Raw genomic sequence first — 18,848 nt, 5'->3', positions numbered from 1 at the left:
ACAATAGATTGCAGCATCAGGGTTTTGGATTTTTACTTGCTGTGAACAAGCCTCAGCTTAGCATGACTTTTCCAGATCTTACTGTAGTCTTTTAACAGACTTAAGGCAATTATTGGAGTGTTCATAACCTGTTGTGGAGAGGACTTCCACCAGTCGTGCCGGGAAAAGTATGATACGTGTGGACGGGGCTCCAACGGGCTGGACGCTGCGGTGAACCCTGTACCATTGTTCAAATGTTATCCATCCCCCTTGGACTCGGTGCATTGCCTCAGCACTCCCTAACCCGGCAACCGAGTTTTAGCCAATTAAGTTTAAATAGGCCTCCCCTAGTGGGACCGGGGAATGGGGGAATGTATGGCCCGAGATGCCTGGTAAACTTACTTTTGCTTAGAGGTGTGTGTGGGGGGGGGGGATGCTTTGTGAGTCAGACAGTCTGTGTCCTGTGTCAGGGGTCCCCAAGACCATGGAGCTGACAGGTAACACCGTGCCCTAGCCAAGGGTGTAGTGCCTTGTGCTGCAGCCACCTCTGCTTCATTGAGCCCTTTGACCCAGACGATGGGAGATAAATGACTCTCAGCAGGGATTAGAGCCAGACTGACCCCTCTAGGGTTTTACAGGTGACTTGGCCTTTGATACAGTCTCCCACAGCTCTGTTCACTCCCCAGAAGCAGCTGCAACCGCCAAACATACGTACTCGGCACGCGTGTCACACGGGCAGCACGGGCTGTCCGCAGCGATGGGGACGGGCAAGACCTGATATTGCAGCCAGCAAGAATGATGCATTCCTGCCTCCTTCTCACCAGCCAACATGCACCTAGCCTAGCAGTCCGTAACACATGCTGGCGGCATGTTTGGGTGATGGAGAGAGCTGTCAAGAAGGAGCACTGGGGTCACTTGGGGTCTCCAGCACAAAAGCCCCAAAGAAGTCCCACTCAGGGTCAGGGTGAACTAGCATGGTGGTGCATGTGGAAGAGGCCGTGCGCAGGCTGCCAGGCTGTTCGCTATTCAGGAGAGAGAGGAAATATTTCTAACGGTAGGCTGGATGCTGGTGCAAGGCGCAGAATGGATACGGCTGAGTCCTACCCACTGCGGGGAGGGTCTTGGGCTCCTGTGACCTTCGTGGTTTGCAGAAGAGTCTGGAGGGACTGTGTTGGCCAGAGGATCTGCACGTCTGCCCAGAGGTGGGGAGAATCTGCCATGGCCCATGTGCTTTATCTCAGTCAGGGTTCACTCCGCTGCATCTAGCTGCCCAGTCGGGACACGAGAGCCTGGTCCGTCTGCTCCTCAACCTCCCGGGAGTGCAGGTGGACAGCCAGACCAGCCTGCAGGTAAGGGGCCAGCTTTCAGGCTCCACTCGGCCGTCTCAACTCCCAGAGACGGGGTATGCCGAGGGAGCTCAGCAGGGCAGAGGGCCGCAGTCCCTCATGGGACTTTACTTCCTGTGGGTCTGTGGACGAGAGGACCATCCCTCCAGGAGGGCTCTGCCCCACTGATAAAGGCGGGCAGGGCAGGACCAGTGAGGACGGTCAGGAGGGAGGCGTTTTGGATTCAGACCTAGAGGGTTATTAGAGAGGAGGGAGAGGATCTAAGATGCAAGCAGGAGCGGGACCCTGGGAAGGGATAAGGGCATGGTGTCGTGGGAAACGTGCCAGTAGACCTTGGGGTCACCCAGTTCAGGCCCAGGGGGTAAGAGCATCCCATCACCACCCTTGAAGCTGGTGCCATGCCTGTTCAATGCCCATTTGCCTTCCAGGGCTCCCCGCCTCTCCACCTGGCCGCTCAGCGTGGCCATACCGCCGTCGTCGGGCTTCTCCTGAGCAAATCCAGCTCCCAGCTGCATCTCCGAGACCGGCAGGGGCAGACCTGCCTCCACCTGGCTGCAGCCAGTGGCCACGTGGAGATGGTGAGGGCGCTGCTGGGGCAGGGAGCGGAGATCAATGTCACAGACAAGGTAGGCAGCAGCTCGCGCAGGGCTCACAGATTCATAGATGTAGGGTCGGAAGGGACCTTGCAGATCTTCTAGTCCAACCCCCTGCCTGGGCAGGAGAGAAAACTGGGCTCATATGACCCCAGCTAGGTAAACGTCTAGCCTCCTCTTAAAGACCCCCAGGGTAGGAGCCAGCACCACTTCTCTTGGAAGTTGGTTCCAGACCCTAGCCGCCCTGACCGCCACTAGATCCCCCTCAGCCTTCTCTTCTGGAGGCTGAACAGGCTCAGATCCCACAGTCTTTCATTGTAGGGTCTGCCCTGTAGTTCCTGGATCATTCGGGTGGCCTCCTCTGGACCCTCTCCATGCTGTCCGAATCCCTCCTGAAGTGCGGCGCCCAGACCTGGACGCAGTCCTCCAGCTGCGGCCTGACCAGTGCCACACAGAGGGGGAGGATCACCTCCCTGGACCTGCTCGAGATGCATCTGTGGATGCAGGACAAGGTGCGGTCGGCCTTCCTGACCGCGTCCCCACACTGCCGGCCCATGTTCATCTTGGCATCAATGATGACTCCAAGATCCTTTTCTGCCTCTGCCCTGATGAGAAAGGAGTTCCCCAGCCTGTAGGTGTGGTGCCGGTTGTTCCTCCCCAGGTGCGGCACCTTGCACTTGTCGGTGTTGAAACCCATCCTGTTCTCATCCGCCCACCCCTGTAACCTGTCCAGGTCCCTCTGTAATCTGTCCTTCCCTTCTAGCTTGCTCACCTCACCCCAAATCTGGGTGTCATCAGCAAATTTGAACAAGGTGCTTTTCACCCCCTTGTCCGAGTTGCTAATAAAGAAATTGAACAGTGCGGGCCCGAGGACCGAGCCCCGGGGGACCCCACTGCCCACATCCCTCCAGGTCAAATAAGACCCATCCACCACCCCTCTCTGAGTACGACCCTTCAGCCAATCTGCAATCCATCTGACTGTGTAGGCATCAATGCCACAGTTGCCTAGTTTTTTAATGAGAAGGGGGTGGGAGATGGTGTCAAAGGCCTTCCTGAAGTCCAGAAAGACTACATCCACCGCAACACCTGCATCTAGTGATTTTGTGACCTGATCGTAAAAGGCAATCAGGTTGGTCTGACAGGACCTGCCCTTAATGAACCCATGCTGGTTGCTGCTGAGCATCATCCCCGCTGCTGGCCCTTCCCAGATGTGCTCCTGGATAATCTTCTCAAAGAGCTTCCCCAGGATGGAAGTACGACTGACGGGCCTATAGTTGCCCGGGTCCTCCCTCCTCCCTTTTTTTGAAAATGGGGAGCACGTTGGCCCTCTTCCAGGCACCTGGCCAGAGCACCACGATTGCTCATAAAGCCGTGCCAGGGGCCCCATGATAACTCCTGCCGATTCCCTCAGCACCCTGGGGTGAAGAGCATCTGGACCTGCTGGGTTGAACACATCCAGCCCCTCCAAAAGTTCCCTAACTCGGTCCTCTCTGACCTGGCAGAGTTTCTCCCAAGTCCGTCCTGAATCTCGGTAGGGGAGTCCAGGTCCCTGCACAAGAAAATAGAGGCAAAGAAATTATTAAAGAGGTCTGCTTTCTCCTCTGGTGCAACCACCAGATTGCCCAGCATATCCTGCAGGGGCCCTGCATTACCCGGTGCCTTCTTCACACTCCCTATGCCTCCTTGCTTGGGTGCTTGACTCTGCTGGGAAAGAAAGGGCCCCTTCCACTCAGCGTGTCGTGCCAAGCCTTGGTTGATGGGTCAGTACCATGAGTTGTCCATGACACCATTGGGAGCATTGCACGGTATCCCTACAGCCTGCATTCGGGGCACAGTACAGCCCTTGTTTCCCAAGAGCAACCAGGCTTTGTTGCTATCGACTGACAAACGTTGGCTGGAAGCAGATGACAGAAGTCCCTGTTCTCCATCCCCTCCCCGTTCTCTGCACTCCCGACACGTGCCGTTACTGAAGGCACCATTTTCACAAGACATCCTTTATTCCCACAGCAAGGCTGGGGCCCCCTGCATTTTGCAGCCAAGTCTGGTTATCTGGCTAGCGTCCAGCTTCTGGTGGAGAGCGGTGCCATACCCACCCTCGAGTCCAAAGAGGGAAAGACAGCCGTCCAGTATGCAGCAGCTGAACACCACCAGGATGTCATGAGCTTCCTGCTGAGAAAGAGCAACAACACCTTGAAGCTTCTGGAGGACAGAAAGGTAAGAGCGACTCCGGTCTCTCCACCAGTGTTCGCACCTGACCTGTATTTGCTAAACGTGAGCCGTGCTCTGCTATGCTGTGCTCTTCCCATGCAGTGCCATGCCACGGATCCAAATAATTTAGGCATTTATGGACCATTGTTTGTCCTGTCAATGGGGTGTTTGCTGAGGGAAGCAGTGCAATCGCCTTCCTTGCTGGTCTCAAGAAGAGACTGGACTGGTATCAGTCTAGGATGGGCTGGAAATGGCAAATCCTGCCTCTGCACAGAGGATTAGACTCGGAGACCCTCAAGGTCCTTTCTAACTGTAGGGTCTGGGGTAATAGTCACGGGGGGTGGGATCCAGTAACTTAGAGTCATGTGGTGCTAGGACAGCTTGCGAGGCTGAGCTGTCTCTATGCGCTTCTCTTCCTCCTTGAAGACATTGAACATTAAGACCAACACAGCCCACATTTACAGGATAACACTTTCTCCAACCCAGCGCATGAATATTCATGTCCCTCTATAGTCACCTCATTTATTCCCAAGTTGCTGTTTGCAAAGTGCAAAGCTGAGATGTGGCTCCGGGGCACGGCAGCAGCAACACAACAAAGGGACTCTCTGAGTTTTCATTGCATCTCAGAAAAAAGGAACCCTTTTAGGAAATGGCTTAATCTCACTGCCTCAGTTTCCCCAAATGCAAAGTGACAATAATGTTGCCATGCCAAACAGGCATGGCTCCAGGGATGTGTTGTTGCGAGTGTGTCACTGTGAAATGCCCCCATGCATAGCTCTGGGCCCCAGGTTTTAGAGAAGCTGGACAAGGTTGGAAAATAATAAAGGGGTTGGAAGGCAAACTCTCCAGGGTAGGGCTGAGAGCTAGGTATGTTGAGCCTGAAGAAAAAGTAGTTAAGGCAGGGGACATGATAGCAGTCTTCCAGTATCTCAAGGGCTGCTGTAAAGGAGAGGGAGAATTATTGTTCTCCTTTGTTGCAGAGGGCAGGGCCCAAAGCATTGGGTTTTAATTGCACCGAAGTGGGGGCATCTCCATCTTCCATTAAGGTGACATGATAAAACCGGTGCTGTTTGAGCCAGGTTATCACAACGCCTTAATGGCATGTGTCAGTGCTCAAACTACTGCAGTCCAGGGTGCATGTGTAGATGCTGTGCCCAGGACCGCAACAGTTTGAGCCAAGGTGGAGCAGTCGCAGGCTGGATGGGGACACGGGGGGCAGGTCAGCCCCGGGCTTTGGGAGGTAGTGTTGGGCAGCAGAGGGGCTGGCTGGGGCACAAGAGTGCCCTAGCATGCAGAGCCCTGTGGCTAGGCAGCAGGCCAGGGTCTGGCCCCGTGCTGCCTGGGCTGACTGGGTACAGCGTATTCCTGGGTTAGGGTTTACACGTGCATGTAGGTGCAGTTGCTTTTGCTGCAGTAAGGTAGTAGTGTCCCCAACAGTATGGCAGCAAAAATCAGTTTGCTGTGCTCTAATAGCATCATGCACGTAGACTGTGATGCTTTACACCTCAGCAAATTAATCTACTGCACAGTTAAGCACACGTGTAGATGTACCCAGTAGGTTTAGATTAAAGCTCAGGAAAGATCACCCATGCTGTTAGGGCAGTGAGGCAGTGGAGACGCCTGCCTGGAAAACGGGGGGAATCTCCTTCATTGGAGGTTTTCCAAAAGAAGCTGGATAAGCATCAGATGAGGATGATTTAGGAGGAACATTCCTGCATTTGTGCAGGGGTTTGGGCCAGCTGGCCCTGGAGGTCCCTTCCCAGCCTAGGATTTCGGAAGACCCCTGTGTGTGCCCCTTGCAGCAGGGATTGAACGTTGCAACCCGTGCATCTTAAAGGACGAGCCATTACAGCCTGAAGTAAAAGGCTCTACTGTGTCCAGGTGGAGCAGATACAGCGACCCCCACGTGATCTAGCCCATCCTAGCAGGGGGACGAGTGTGATACAAAGTACGCATGGCTCACACTGATGTCCGTGCCACAGAAGTGCCCGGTGGCTCTGTCGAGCGAGGTCGTGCGTAGGAGGTGTTCCCACTTCGCAGAGCTTGCAGTCTGGGTGAAGAGGGGGCACAGCAAGGGAGCAGCAGCAGTGGAGAACTGAGCTGCAGAAAGTTTCCACGATCTGCTGAAGGTCGCGCCAGACCTTTGTGGCAGAGGGGGGAATCGATCCCAGGTCTCCAGAGCTGGTGGCTCCCCGTCTGTGGCTGGAGGCTGTGCCAAGTGGTCTGTAGGTTGCAGCCAAAAGTTGGGTGATAAGTTTGTATGGTGAGCCACAGTCTGTTTTGAGGGTGACAAGAATCTGTTGGTCCAGAGGGCTTGGGGGCCACTATCCTGAGTCCCACCCAGGGCCCTATGCCCAAGACCAGCCCTCCTCCTGCTGCTGTGTTAACTCAAGCTTTTGCTCTTCCAGTTTGTCTTCGACCTCATGGTCTGCGGGAAGCTGAACAACCACAAGGTGACCGAGGAACTGGTCCTTCACTCCCCTGCCCCTCTGGACACGGCTGTCAAGCTTTCCCGGGCCTTCAACCTGGCTGCCCTAAAAGAGAAAGAACGGGCCAAGGACCTGCTTGCCGCAGCCAAGTACATGGAGAGCGTGGCCGCTGAGCTGCTGACGCTGGCCTGTGGGGGGAGAAGTGCCGGCTACCTTCTCTGCACAGTGGATCACAAGGGCAATACCATGCTGGACACGCTGATCGAATGTGAACAAAAGGACGTCATAGCCCATCCAGCAGTGCAAAACTACCTGACGGAAGTGTGGTACGGCAGCGTGAGGTGGCCCCCATGGAAGATAACTCTCCTGTTCTTTTCCTTCCTGGCTTGCCCACCCGTGTGGCTGTTTTTCTCCCTGCCCCTGAAGCACAGGTTGGATACAATCCCCATCGTTAAGTTCATGAGCCACTTGGCCTCTCACACCTTCCTGGTTGTCCTGTTCGTCCTCACCATTGCGTACCCTCCTGTTAGCCCCATTGGTGAAGGGCATGTGGTGCCACGCTGGAATGAGTGGATGCTCCTAGCTTGGCTGCTGGGGACCTTCGTCACAGAGGTCACCCACCCAGGAGAAAGGGCTGGCTTGGCTTGGATCCGAGTGTTTGTCCTGGGCTTCTCTGCCATCGCTTCCCTCTGCCATTTGCTGGCTTGGGTGCTCACCGGCACCGATCGCTTGCACTGCCTTTTTGCCAGGAACAATTTCCTAGGAGCGGCCATGACTCTCTCCTTCGTGCAGTTCCTGGAGTTCCTCACCCTCCACCACCTCTTCGGCCCTTGGGCTGTCATCATCAGGAACCTCATGAAGGACCTCACGAGGTTTGCGGTCATCCTGGGCTTGTTTCACCTCGCTTTCACCATGCAGCTGTCTTCAGTCTACCAGCCAGTCTACCCTGAATCGAAGGCCGATGGGAATGGGACTGGGAGCACCCCTACCCAAGACCCACTTGACATTACAGTCACGTTATTCTTCTCCTTGTTTGGCCTGGTTGACCCCGAGTCCCTGCCATCGCCCAGCAGGACCCCACCCTTTACCTTCGTCATCATCCGCTCCGTGTTTGGCGTCTACCTGATCGTGACCCTGATTGTGCTGATCAACCTGCTGATTGCGATGATGAGTGACACGTACCAGAGGATACAGGCTCAGTCCGACACCGAGTGGAAGTTCGGGAGGGCCGTGCTAATCAGGGACATCACTCAGAAGTCAGGAACACCACCCCCCTTCAACCTCTTCACAAACCTTCTCTGCTACGTCAAAAAGCTTTGCAAACGCAGAGGTACCACTGCTAACCTATGTGCAGATTTGTGTCTCGGGATGCTTTCCCAGTGCTGCCATGAGGCTATGCCAGAAGTCCAGGAGAGAAAGGAAATCGCTGGACTCCCCAGCTCTAGGAGTGTCAAGGGGAGCATTGGGTTTGTGGCAACTGGCAGCACGTGGTTTTACTTAATTGTCTCACTGGTGGGCACTGCGTGCTGTATCCGATATCACCAGTTTGGCCTATTTCTGCCCTCACTTCCAGTGGGACAGCCCCACTGGGGGACAAAGTAGGACAGCATTACTTACTTACAGGCTAGAGCTAAGCCAGAAGTCAGGCTTTTGCAGGAAATGTTATTAGCTCACACCCTTTAGGAGGGAAAATTTCAACATTTCCTGCAAAATGAAACTAAAAGAATTGGTGCGAGTCTGTGGCAAGGTTCCACTCCCATTTCAGCTTTCCATTAATTATAATAGTAAAGAAACGAGTGCAAAATAAGTTGCTTCAAAACAAAAAACTTGCATTCTAGAAATGTTGAAAATGAACATTTTTGGCTGTGAATTTTTGTTTTTATTTCCCCTAAAATTACATTTTGTAGCGACTTCCCCATTTTCATTGATGCTTCACTCTTGAGAAATCATTTTGTCACAAAAAACATTTTTTGGGGGGTCAGACTTGATGACAGGGGGTCGGACTAGATGATCTGTCCAGGTCCCTTCTGACTCATTGATTCTATGATTTTCTTTAAAAAGATGCCCAAGCCATTCTATTACAAATCAGCTGGAATTCAGTGAGGAGAAGGTTGTTTGGATCTCAAAATTTCTGATTCAGCTTGGTGTTAGGCATGTAATCAGCACACATTAGATGCTTTCTACTATATTCTAAACAATGCAGCAAAACAATTTCCATTAGTTTGCATCCGTATCTGGGCTGGAAGATTACTCCTAAGTAATCTTAGAGGTTTTGATTGTGTGGGAAACGATGGCCTACAACTACATATCTCATTCATAACGGCAGAAGACTCTATTAAGCCCCTGGACATCAGTGAGACGATGTGATTTGTATGGTAAGTGTGGGCAGAATGGGCGCTTGTACACGTGACGGGGGTTTCGTTCTCCATAAATTGAAACAGTAGGTTTTTAATCGACACAATTAAAAACCCACCGTTTCAATTTAGGGACTTCCATCACGTCACAACGATGGCCCCCCATCAGGTCACCTGCTGCCCCCTACCCCCCACTTGTGTCCCACCAGGGGGAAAAAAGGGGTGAGGGGCCCAATCCTCCCCCCCCCCCAAACCTGTTTGCCTATCCTGCAGCCACGGCAAAGGCAGGAAGGCTCCAGGAGGAAAAAAAAAGATCAGGCCCCTGGGGCAGTGCTGCAAGGCAGCAGGAGGGCAGCTGGGTGTGCTGGAGGCAGGAGAAGGCAGCAGGGGCGGTGCACGGGGCAAGCACCGCCAAGCCTGAGCTTCCCCGAGCACATCTGGGCTTCCAGCCCCCCGTGCATCGTTGCTATTTATTATATAGCAAACTAAGACACATCAAATGAGTTTTATCTTGCTATGTCACAAGGTCATTTAAAGTGAAATACGCCGCCGCATGTGTACCTTGTGACGAAATTAAAGTGCAATACCCCGCCAAAGGTGTAAACAGTGATGCCATTAAAGCAGTGCAAAAGGGCAGCTAAGCCGCTTTAAAGGCCAATTTTGTTACGTGTACAAGCACCCAATATTTCTGAGTCTCGTGAAAGGAGCTTGCAGCTTTGAAGCTAAGGTTTTCTACTAATTGGCAAAGATGCAGTCCTCTTCCTTTTCACAGGGAGTGGGGACAAAAGTGCCCTCACAGACTTTGGGCATGTAATAGAGCAGCCTCAACGAAATCCTTTGGAGTTTATGCTAAAGGTTAATAAAGAGCGTGAGGTTGTGAATTTATATTCCATGCACCCCAGTTAGACTGAAAACGCTGCAGCCATGAAAGTGTAATTGCAGTTGCAGCATGTTGCAAAGAAGGCTTGTCTGTCTGTCCGATTTTATTTTGGTCTGAATGGGACAGAAACTTATATACAAAATCTCAGGGGAGGGGGTAGGGTTCAGGCACCTGCAAACTCCCGTTCTTCCGGTTGATTCACCAGCAGCAGTGAAAGTGGCACATTGATTTCCTAGGCTCTCGGGGTTGGCTTATGCTGCATCAGCCATGGGCCCCAGGGAAGGTAGGACTGGGCATGCCCTGCCCAGCCCGGTCCACTGACGTGCTCCAGAGCCAGCAGTCGACACAGGAGGCTCGTCCGGACTCACCCGGAGGCCTGAATGCAGGACACGGGGACACACTGGGCATGGCTGAAGCAGCCTCATGTCTGAACTGCTGCTTATGAGTTTTTGGCCGTCCATCCCTGCATTGTACTAACATCCCCTGGAGAGTCTTACACCTGAGGGAGGTCCAGGCCTGCCTAATGTTTCCTGGGTCGCCCGTCAGTACAAGCACTTTATTTCCTAAGTAACTCCGCAAGCAGGAAATATACTGCAGACTCGGGTAAATAGGGCATCAAATTGGAGTCCAACTCGAGTACGTGCCAGTAGTTTAAAGATAACAGAAGCATTACAGAGGTATCATAACATTGCACACTGAGGGAGCTTGGAATTCAAGTCGAATTGAACAGACATGCAAACAGGCTGCAGCCTGGAAAGGCAGAGTTAAAGGAAAGGCACTTCACTCTGCCCTGTACTGAGCCCATATAATAACCATATTGCTACGAGCAGAACTCAGGACTCTTTCCTCTTGCTTGGTAGCAATGGGATACAGTAAACTGATTTCTAAGTTTGAGTGTGTTGCTTTTTCCTGTCCCTGGGGTCAGTATAGAGTAGAGCTGAGCCACTTCCATCAACGGTTAAAAAAAAACCTAGGCTTCAGACAGAAGCAGTGGAATTTTCTTGCAGTCACAATCCTATTGCTGGAGACATTTAAAGTTCAACTGGACACGGCACTTGAGAGTGAACTGCGAGAGACCCTCCTGCACTGCTCTTTCTGGGGCATGGGCATGAGACGACCTCATCAGTCTTTCCCATATCCCATCTCTACGGTTCTATGAGAAATTTTATCCCTGGAGACGAAGGGCCTGATCCTGAGAAGTGATCAGGACTTTGTGCTGGTGGGACCTGCTATAAATAGGTTGCGTAGAGCCAGTTACTGGCATTTGCTTCTCTCGCAGTCGCTTCAGGCTGTCTCTGTCTTTGAAACGGTGATTTTCCAGCAAGATTGCACTCGTTTCCAGCTCGCATGACTCAGTGCTGCGCACTGATGCTTCACTGCTCAGGGCTGTAAGGATGTGCCAGTATTGCCAACGCAAATTTGCACGCGTCTGCTCAGATGAGAAAATAGTTGTGTGTCTCCTGTGCTCACACTGCCCCGGCGTTTGCACTCTGCGAGGGGAGCTGGCTGGCAGGAAAGGTGGCGCGAACAAACGTTCAATGAATGCTCGAAACTCCCCCTGCAGAATGAATGTGTGAATTTATAACCACAGCTGTAGATGTTACTCGCCCCACCAGCGATCAGACGTGTCATATAGCCCAGGGGTGTTCAACCTCTGGCTCGTGGGCCCGGTGCGGCCTGCAGAGCCATAGCATCTGGCCCAGGGAGCTCCCCACGAGTCGGGAAATTTGGCAGCGGGGAAGCAGTGGCCATTAATGCCGCCAGCCAACCACACTGCCAAATTCCCAAACCCCTTCCCCCTGCATGCCAGATCGGGGCCAGGCCCCATTCACCCCACATGCGACTGACTTGGGGGCAGACCATGCCCTCTCCCCCCACATGTGGGTTGAGGCCACATCCCCTTCACCCCAAGCAGCCAGCTGGGGCCAGCCCATGCCCCCTTCCTCCTGTGGAGCTAAATCAGGGCTGGGCCATGTCCCCTACCCCCCCCCCACAGCCGGATCGGGACTGGGCTGCCTTCCACCCCACTTCACACAGCTGGATCCAGCCCACAGGCAGACCAGGCACTGCCCATCTGGCCCCCGGGGGGAAAAAAGATGAGCGCCACTAATATAGTCTATTTTATAGGCCAAGTCCAGCTCCACCCCCAAAAGGTAGAGTCTAGGTGATTTAGATTTTAGGCATTTAAATGACGAAGCATTGTCTTAATCCACCCTGTGCAATAGCTTCGGAGGCACTTGGACATCTAGATTCCTTTGGCGTTTCCGTGTTGGCTTTCTGAGCGTGCTTGCAAAGGCTCCACTGAAGCATGTATCCTCACTTACACTTGGTTGCACTAATCTCTTCCAGGAAGCGTGCACATTCGGCGTGCAGCCCAAACGGGAGGGTCATATGATAACCTGTAATTAATTGCGTCTCAGAGTAACTTCAGCCCTGGCGTTCCTCCACCGCCCGGCAGCTGCATCATTGCTGAGGCATTTCTGACTTTTATCTAGCACTGGCAATCTCGTTCCACACCTCAATCTTTGCTCAGAAGATTGCCATAAACTTTGAATGAACATCCAGCATTTGCCATGCATAACCAAACCTCTGAGGCCCTTGAGTGTTTTTCCTCCCTAAGGATATGCGTCTAGGGAGAGCTCGTGGTCAAAACCATGAGTACTTCATATGCCAGCTGGCATGAGTGGGTCAAACACGCACTCATTTGAACACGAGGCAGCAGGAAAGCGAATCCCCAATGGCAGAAGCTGTGATTACATCTGTACATTAAAGCTCTTGTGCTCTTCCAGGTCAGCTGTGCTTCACAGGACGGAGGGACCTGGCGAACGAAGAGGGAGACCCGGACGCTGCTTCCAACACACGATCCATTGGTATGCTGGCTCACGCCTCCGTGGGTTGGACTCGGGTGGCTGCCCAGAGACCGGCACAAGTATCTCCAGAAGGTATTCTCCATCCACAACAGTCCCCCAGGAAGGGAGCAAGGGCACATATGTTTGCTCCGTTTGAAAACACCTCCATGTAACGAGATGAGGCGGGGCAAAGGAAAATGGGGTCCTGTGGATGTTGGTGTGCGGAGCAGGGAGGAAGGCCCACAGGAGGGCTTTGCTTGATCAGATGAAATAGAGGACATGGGGTCGGGTAGATCCTCCGTTGTCTTGCATGGGTCTTTCCCACGTCCTTTTTCTAAATATTCCCTAGGAAAGATAAAAGTCCTACTCGGGTGGCATCTTGGTGCCGTCCTGCCGAGCACCTCTGTCTATGGGTGCGAGAGACATTTTGCATCCTACGTGGCCTCTCTGTCTTCCTGGTCAGACGCCGTTCCTAGAGCAAGCACTTCTTCCTAAACTCTTGCCCCCTCGTGCGGCCTGTACTCCGGGATCTCTCCATCACATTGATCCTCTCTCCTGGTTCACAGCTCTGCTAGAGGGGTCTCGCTCGTCCTCCCTCCCTTGTGTGATCCTCTGAAGTTTCATTCCCCTTCGGCGTTGTTTCGCTCTTGGGGAGAATCGCCCTTTTTGGGAAATGCTATGTACGAGAGATGCTGTGCAGAAGGGAGTTCGGACCTCGGCACAGATCATTAGGGATGGGGTCCTTCATCTGCACGGCTCTGGGCGGTCCCGACTCTTAGGAGTCTGCTTTCGAAGCAGTGGGAGGGAAGGAGGGAGGCCTGGTCGGAGCTGCTTGTTTTGTCTGGAGAGGAAAAAACCTGATTTCAGCATAACACAAGGTGTCACTAACATGACTGCCTGCAAGGAGTCCCTCCTCCCCATCTGCTCTTATCTAGCTTGGCTTGCCACTCGGGAGGCAGTTGGAGACGGCTGGAGTGGAGGCTTCTTCGGGGAGGTTAGGCTGACCCCAAGCTCAAGGAAAGGCAGCCAGGCATCGGCACAGCAGACGTCCGCGCCCGATTTGCACGGCACGTTCAGGCTGCATTTTTGGAGGAGGAAGGGCCCTATCTCTGTGAAGTGGGAGCTCCTTTCTTTTTTAACCCCTCTGCTGCAGTGGAGCACGGAGACACCTCTACAAAGTCACCACGAATGTGTAAATGCTGCCAGCGCATGAGCGGGGCTCCTACCTCCTCTGCAAAACAGCTCAGAGCCCACAGAACAAGGTACGCCATGCACATGTCGGGTCTGTAGATGACCAGAGGAAGGTCAGAGACATCTCTTCTTGATTCACAAGTGTCCTAGGAGGCTCCTTCCTTCTCATGGGACTAGACTCAATTCATATAAACTTCTGCCAGCTATCAATCAGGAGCCGCTTTCATTCTGACACAGCCTGCATTTGAACCCACGTCTGAGAGGACATAGCTCCATCTCCCAGGCCTGTTTGTCTCCATGGGGAGCCTCCAGGGCACGACTGAGGCCAAAATTTGGCCCTATGTACCGGACCTGCCTGGAAGCCTTCCTTATGTGCCAGCAGCCGTAGTAAACAGAGCGATGCTCTTGAGCCCGGCAGTTCCTAGCAGTACAAATCAGTGCTATGTCTGGAGTTACAGTCAAGGGCCCTGCAGTTCATTTTTGGAAACTTTCTTCCCCACACAGTTCCACTGAATCTGATGCAATGGTCATACTAGCAACCCGAAATGAATGTTAAATACACAATGCACGGCAAAAAATAAAACCACTTCTAAGTATATTCCAGTGGTTTACTTAGACATTTGCTCTGCGCGTCATTCATAAATCATGAGCGCCTGAGAATTTACAAGCCCCCTAGTCTCACCAGCTCCAAATATCAGGAAAAGATATTTTAAGGCACTGAGTTTTTGAGGTTTCCCAAACGTAGAGACGTCACGATCGCCGGCTGCACTGGACAAGGGTGCCCGCATGCGCACACACGCAGGTGTGCGCACACAGAGGTTTGAGCCCCAGACCTTTGCTCCAGACCTCAGCTCCTCAACCTGAACGTGCATTTCCTTTACCTTTTATGGCTGTAATAGCCGATATCATCGTTGCAGCCCGCCAGCACCAGACAGCGATGTAATCGCAAACCCCTGAGCCATCTCACTCCCTCCAATAAAGTGTTGTCTGATACATAAGCATCCTGTGCTCTGCACCAGCTCCGACTGGTAGGAGGCATCTTAAGATCAGAGGGTGGAAGCAGACGCCACCTTTGTGCTGCCATAAACATTTTTTTGGCAGCACAAAGTGAAAGTAAACAGATGTCCTTATCTTGCATTGCACCGCAAAGGCTCAAATCTGTGGCTGCGGCAGAAGCCCGTATTAAATTGGGCCGCTTTTTTGCAGCCTACAGCTGTTTGCTTAGGATGTAAGAGCTCAGAGAGCATAAAGCTACCGGGGCTCTCCAGCCTCCCCTGGGGAAGGGGCTTCAGAGGCAGGATCAGCCTTGGGAGCGCCTGCCTCACTTTCCCGCTCGAGGGGCTGCTGGGTGTATGTTTGCAAGCAAAGGGATTTCCCCCACATGCATGCAAACACGTTTTTCCCCTGCTTGTCCACGTGTGCCAGTTCAGGGTGCAGCAACCGGGCACGTCTGCAGACATCCCTGGAGTGCGATCAGCTGTGCCACAACATGTCACCACACAGGTGATCCCACTGCTCCAAAGACATTTTTTCCAGGGGAAAGTAAGGCTGAGAGGGACCTTGAGAGGTCACCTGGTCCAACCTCCTCAAGGCAGGATCATCCCTATCCAAACCATCCATATAAGTCCTTGTCCAACCTGTTACTGAAGCTACACAATCAAACCTGACACGCAGCTATGAGGCACAACATCTCAACCTGCCCCAGGTAAAGAAAGGAGACAATGGCAGCCAGCGTCTTGATGCTGCAAGGCGCGTTAAAACGTGCTTGAGAGCGCCAGGGACAAGGTCCACACCCCCGTTACAGAGGAAGGCAAAGACCCCCACAGTCCATACCGCTCTGACCAGGGAGTAAAACTCCTTCCTGACTCCAAATGTGGCAACTGGCCTGACCCTGAGCAGCGGGGCAAGTCCCTCCAACTGGGAACCTCCAGGTTTTGGTCCCAGTTGGAGCTCTGGCACGCTCCAGTCAAAATCCCCAGCCGTGGCTTCAGCAATCGCCCAATGCCTCTGAGGAGGGTGAAACCCCACCCCACCTTGCACCACCCTCTGCAGCAACAGGAGGGCAAAAAATCCCTTCCCTGCCCCGTCAGGCAACCAGCAAAGCCCAGCAGCCTGGAAAATACTAAATACCCACTACTCTGTCCTGCAACCTGGAGACAGCAAGCATCGCACCCTCTAAGTGGAGAGCCCAAACTCCCCTTTCTGTGTCCCCTCTACAAACGTATCTCAGCCCCTTTCATCTTCTTTCATAACGAAGCTGGTTGTGGAGCTCCGCTTCATTCTCCCCAACTATCCACCTGCTTTAGGCTACGAAGCCCTTCTCATTACCTCTCCTTATTATCTCCAACAGTGAGAAGGGCTCCTGGGCTTCTCGCTGTTGCTCTTCAGAGAGCACTTCAGGCATGGCTATGCCTAGATTGTCCCTGTCCAGTGCTTATCCAACCTCTTTCGGACACCGCCAGTGATGGAAAGTCCACAATTTCCCTAAAAAGCCCGTTCCACCACCTCACTGCTCTAGCAGTGAAGATGGTCCTGATATCCAGTCTAAGCCAACTTTGCTGCAACTTCAAGTCATTGGTTCTCATCCTGCCACGAGAGGGAAAAGGTGTCCTCCCCCTTCTTTATGGCAGTCCTTCAAGTATCTGAAGACCATCATATCCCCTCTTAACTGCCTTGTCTGCATGTCTGTTTTCTCCTGGCATGACTATTATTTTTGTTGCCCGCTTCTAGATCCTCTCTATCTTCTCTGTTTTCTTTCTGAAATGTGGAGCCCGCAACTGCACACAGTGCTCCGGATGGGGCCTAACCTTGGTGTGTGTAGGGCTGGGTGACTTCCTCATCTTGCTCTGCTAACCTGTGCGCACTCTCTCCTCAGGTAATCGCACCCACAGCCCTCTCTCAGCAGGGCCACTGCACATCAAGGAAGCAGTTGACTGGCACAGCGTGGCCATCCACTATTCCTCCTTGAAAGGGCGACCAGATGGATCACTACTGGAGAGGGAGTTGTCCACGCACCAGGACTTGTGCAAGTCCTAAGCTACCTTCACCCAACCCCCCTACAACAGCTATTGCTATGATTTGCTCATGCCCTTGGCTGTTGGAGCCCAGCAGGAGTTGAAAGAGACAACGTGTTATGTGTGCAACTGGGACACAATAAACATGATTCCTTGCATTCCTCTATGTCTCAGTGTGGTGTTGGTTTGTATGCATAACCTCTAATTCATCACTAGGACCAGGCCTCATCCTGGATGTGCTGAACGGAGAACAGTGGATTGTGCTGGCATCTGAGCTGAGGCACTACAACGCTCTGGCCTGTACCCTGGGAATTTGTGCCAGCCAGAAGCCCCCTTCCAGCATGCACTGGAGTTGTTTACGGTGCCGCATACCTATGAGAAGGTGAAATTTCCACAAAGGTTAAGATTTAGCTGATGGTCTTGTTGCCTCAGTGACTGTGGCTCTTTCAGTGTGCCTGTTCTTCAGATGCTGAAACGTAGCAAGAGGAATGACTAGGAACCCAAGTAGAAGACATCGGCGTGAGAGCCGGTCCTAATTTCACTGCACTGTGCCATCCTCCCCAAATGCGATGGGCTAGATGGTGCATTTCCACTCCTAGGTGGGCAGAGGTGGGAACACGGTGATTTCTCATTCAACCTCCCACACCTCATGCCTTCGGCCCCTTGTTCATGGATGAAGCACTGGTGATGAGCACAGTCCTTTGTTGACCTCAAGGACTATTGGGATCTGTTGCCAACAGGAGACGTGGGCCAGTTAGAAGAATTAAATGCACAACGTGCCCTTCTCAAGGGCATGGCTCTGACCTGATCTCTCCTGGAGTTGCCAAATCTATGAGATATGAATGAGACGTGATGCATGGAAAGCTCCACTGCTCCTCTGCATCCCAGCCTCTCTGGGACTTGGGCATCCCTGGGCCTTTGGACTCTCCACCACGTTATCACCCAAGCAGGATAAACAGCAACTCTGAAGAGTAAACCCACATCTTCCAACCGGATACTTGCCAATCACCCCCTGGCCAAGCTTTGTGTCCCTGTGAAGGTGCCACCTGCGGCATGCCCTTCTGTGCAACCCGTTCGATGCCAGCATCTGACCCACGCCACCAGCTACAGCTGGGAGAATGGATATAAACTCATCCGGCACCGCTGGGCTGACACCTGAGGATAGTAAAGGCAAGAGGCTCATGCCAAGGAACAGAGTCAGGACCTCATGCTCTGGTCCAGGCTCTTGACACATGATCCATGATCTCAGAGTAGTCATCTCAGCTTCCATGATTCAGTTTTCCTGGTTGTAAACAGAGAAAAGACCTCCCCTGTAGCAACTTCACAAAGCATATTTAATGTTATGCCTCCAGTCCTGGCACACGCAGCACTGTAGGATGGATCCTGCTATTATCAAAGACGGTAGCAAAATCCCTGTTGATTTCAGTGTCAGCAGGACTAAGCCTTATTTAAGGGCAAATAAGGGAAGCTGAGTCCGGGCTTCCATAAATCTTAGCTCTGCTGCCTTTCTGTTTGTGCAGGCTTTGTGTGAGCAAACCTTTCCCAGCACAGCGGATTTGTCTGCCTGTGGGTGGTCAGGACAGGACGTGCCTCGCACTGCAAAGTGCATCAAGGTGAAGCTCTGCTGTGCTGAAGGAGGAGGTCCAATGAACTGAAATCCTGGTCTCAGGCAACACTGGGGAGGGACACAGCTTGCTCAAATGCAAACCATTGGAAGTGTGAGGTAGATGGAAAGTTGAGTAAATATGCACCTTATAGACTAACCAAATAAGATATATAGACAGCATAACCTTTCATGAATGAGTTAGTCTGTAAGGTGCCCATCTATGCTAACTTCTGCCTGACTTCAGAATAACATGGCTAACTACCTGTCTCATAGACATCAGGGCTGGAAGGGACCTCGGGAGATCATCGAGTCCAGCCCCCCGCCCAAAGGGCAGGAAGTCAGCTGGGGTCATAGGATCCCAGCAAGATAAGCATCCAATTTACTCTTGAAGGTGTTCAG

At 52.7% G+C, this 18,848-nt stretch overlaps 1 protein-coding gene across 1 annotated transcript in view; it reads left to right on the top strand.

Annotated features, from left to right (window-relative positions):
* LOC109318515 (serine/threonine-protein phosphatase 6 regulatory ankyrin repeat subunit A-like) overlaps positions 1 to 16,993 on the top strand; it is a 67,155-nt gene extending 50,162 nt beyond the window's left edge. The window contains exons 22-27 of the mRNA XM_019547868.1: positions 1,221 to 1,328; positions 1,754 to 1,951; positions 3,926 to 4,132; positions 6,535 to 7,885; positions 12,579 to 12,731; positions 16,705 to 16,993. Of these exons, the coding sequence (XP_019403413.1) occupies positions 1,221 to 1,328; positions 1,754 to 1,951; positions 3,926 to 4,132; positions 6,535 to 7,885; positions 12,579 to 12,731; positions 16,705 to 16,865 (2,178 nt within the window). The 3' untranslated portion in view covers positions 16,866 to 16,993. The remainder of the gene's footprint in view (positions 1 to 1,220; positions 1,329 to 1,753; positions 1,952 to 3,925; positions 4,133 to 6,534; positions 7,886 to 12,578; positions 12,732 to 16,704) is intronic.
* Positions 16,994 to 18,848: the final 1,855 nt, after the last annotated feature.

The sequence above is a fragment of the Crocodylus porosus genome, unplaced genomic scaffold (assembly GCF_001723895.1).
Source record: "Crocodylus porosus isolate Cpor-Errol unplaced genomic scaffold, CroPor_comp1, whole genome shotgun sequence".
Classification (NCBI taxonomy): domain Eukaryota; kingdom Metazoa; phylum Chordata; order Crocodylia; family Crocodylidae; genus Crocodylus; species Crocodylus porosus.
This window is presented reverse-complemented; position numbering and strand designations above follow the sequence as displayed.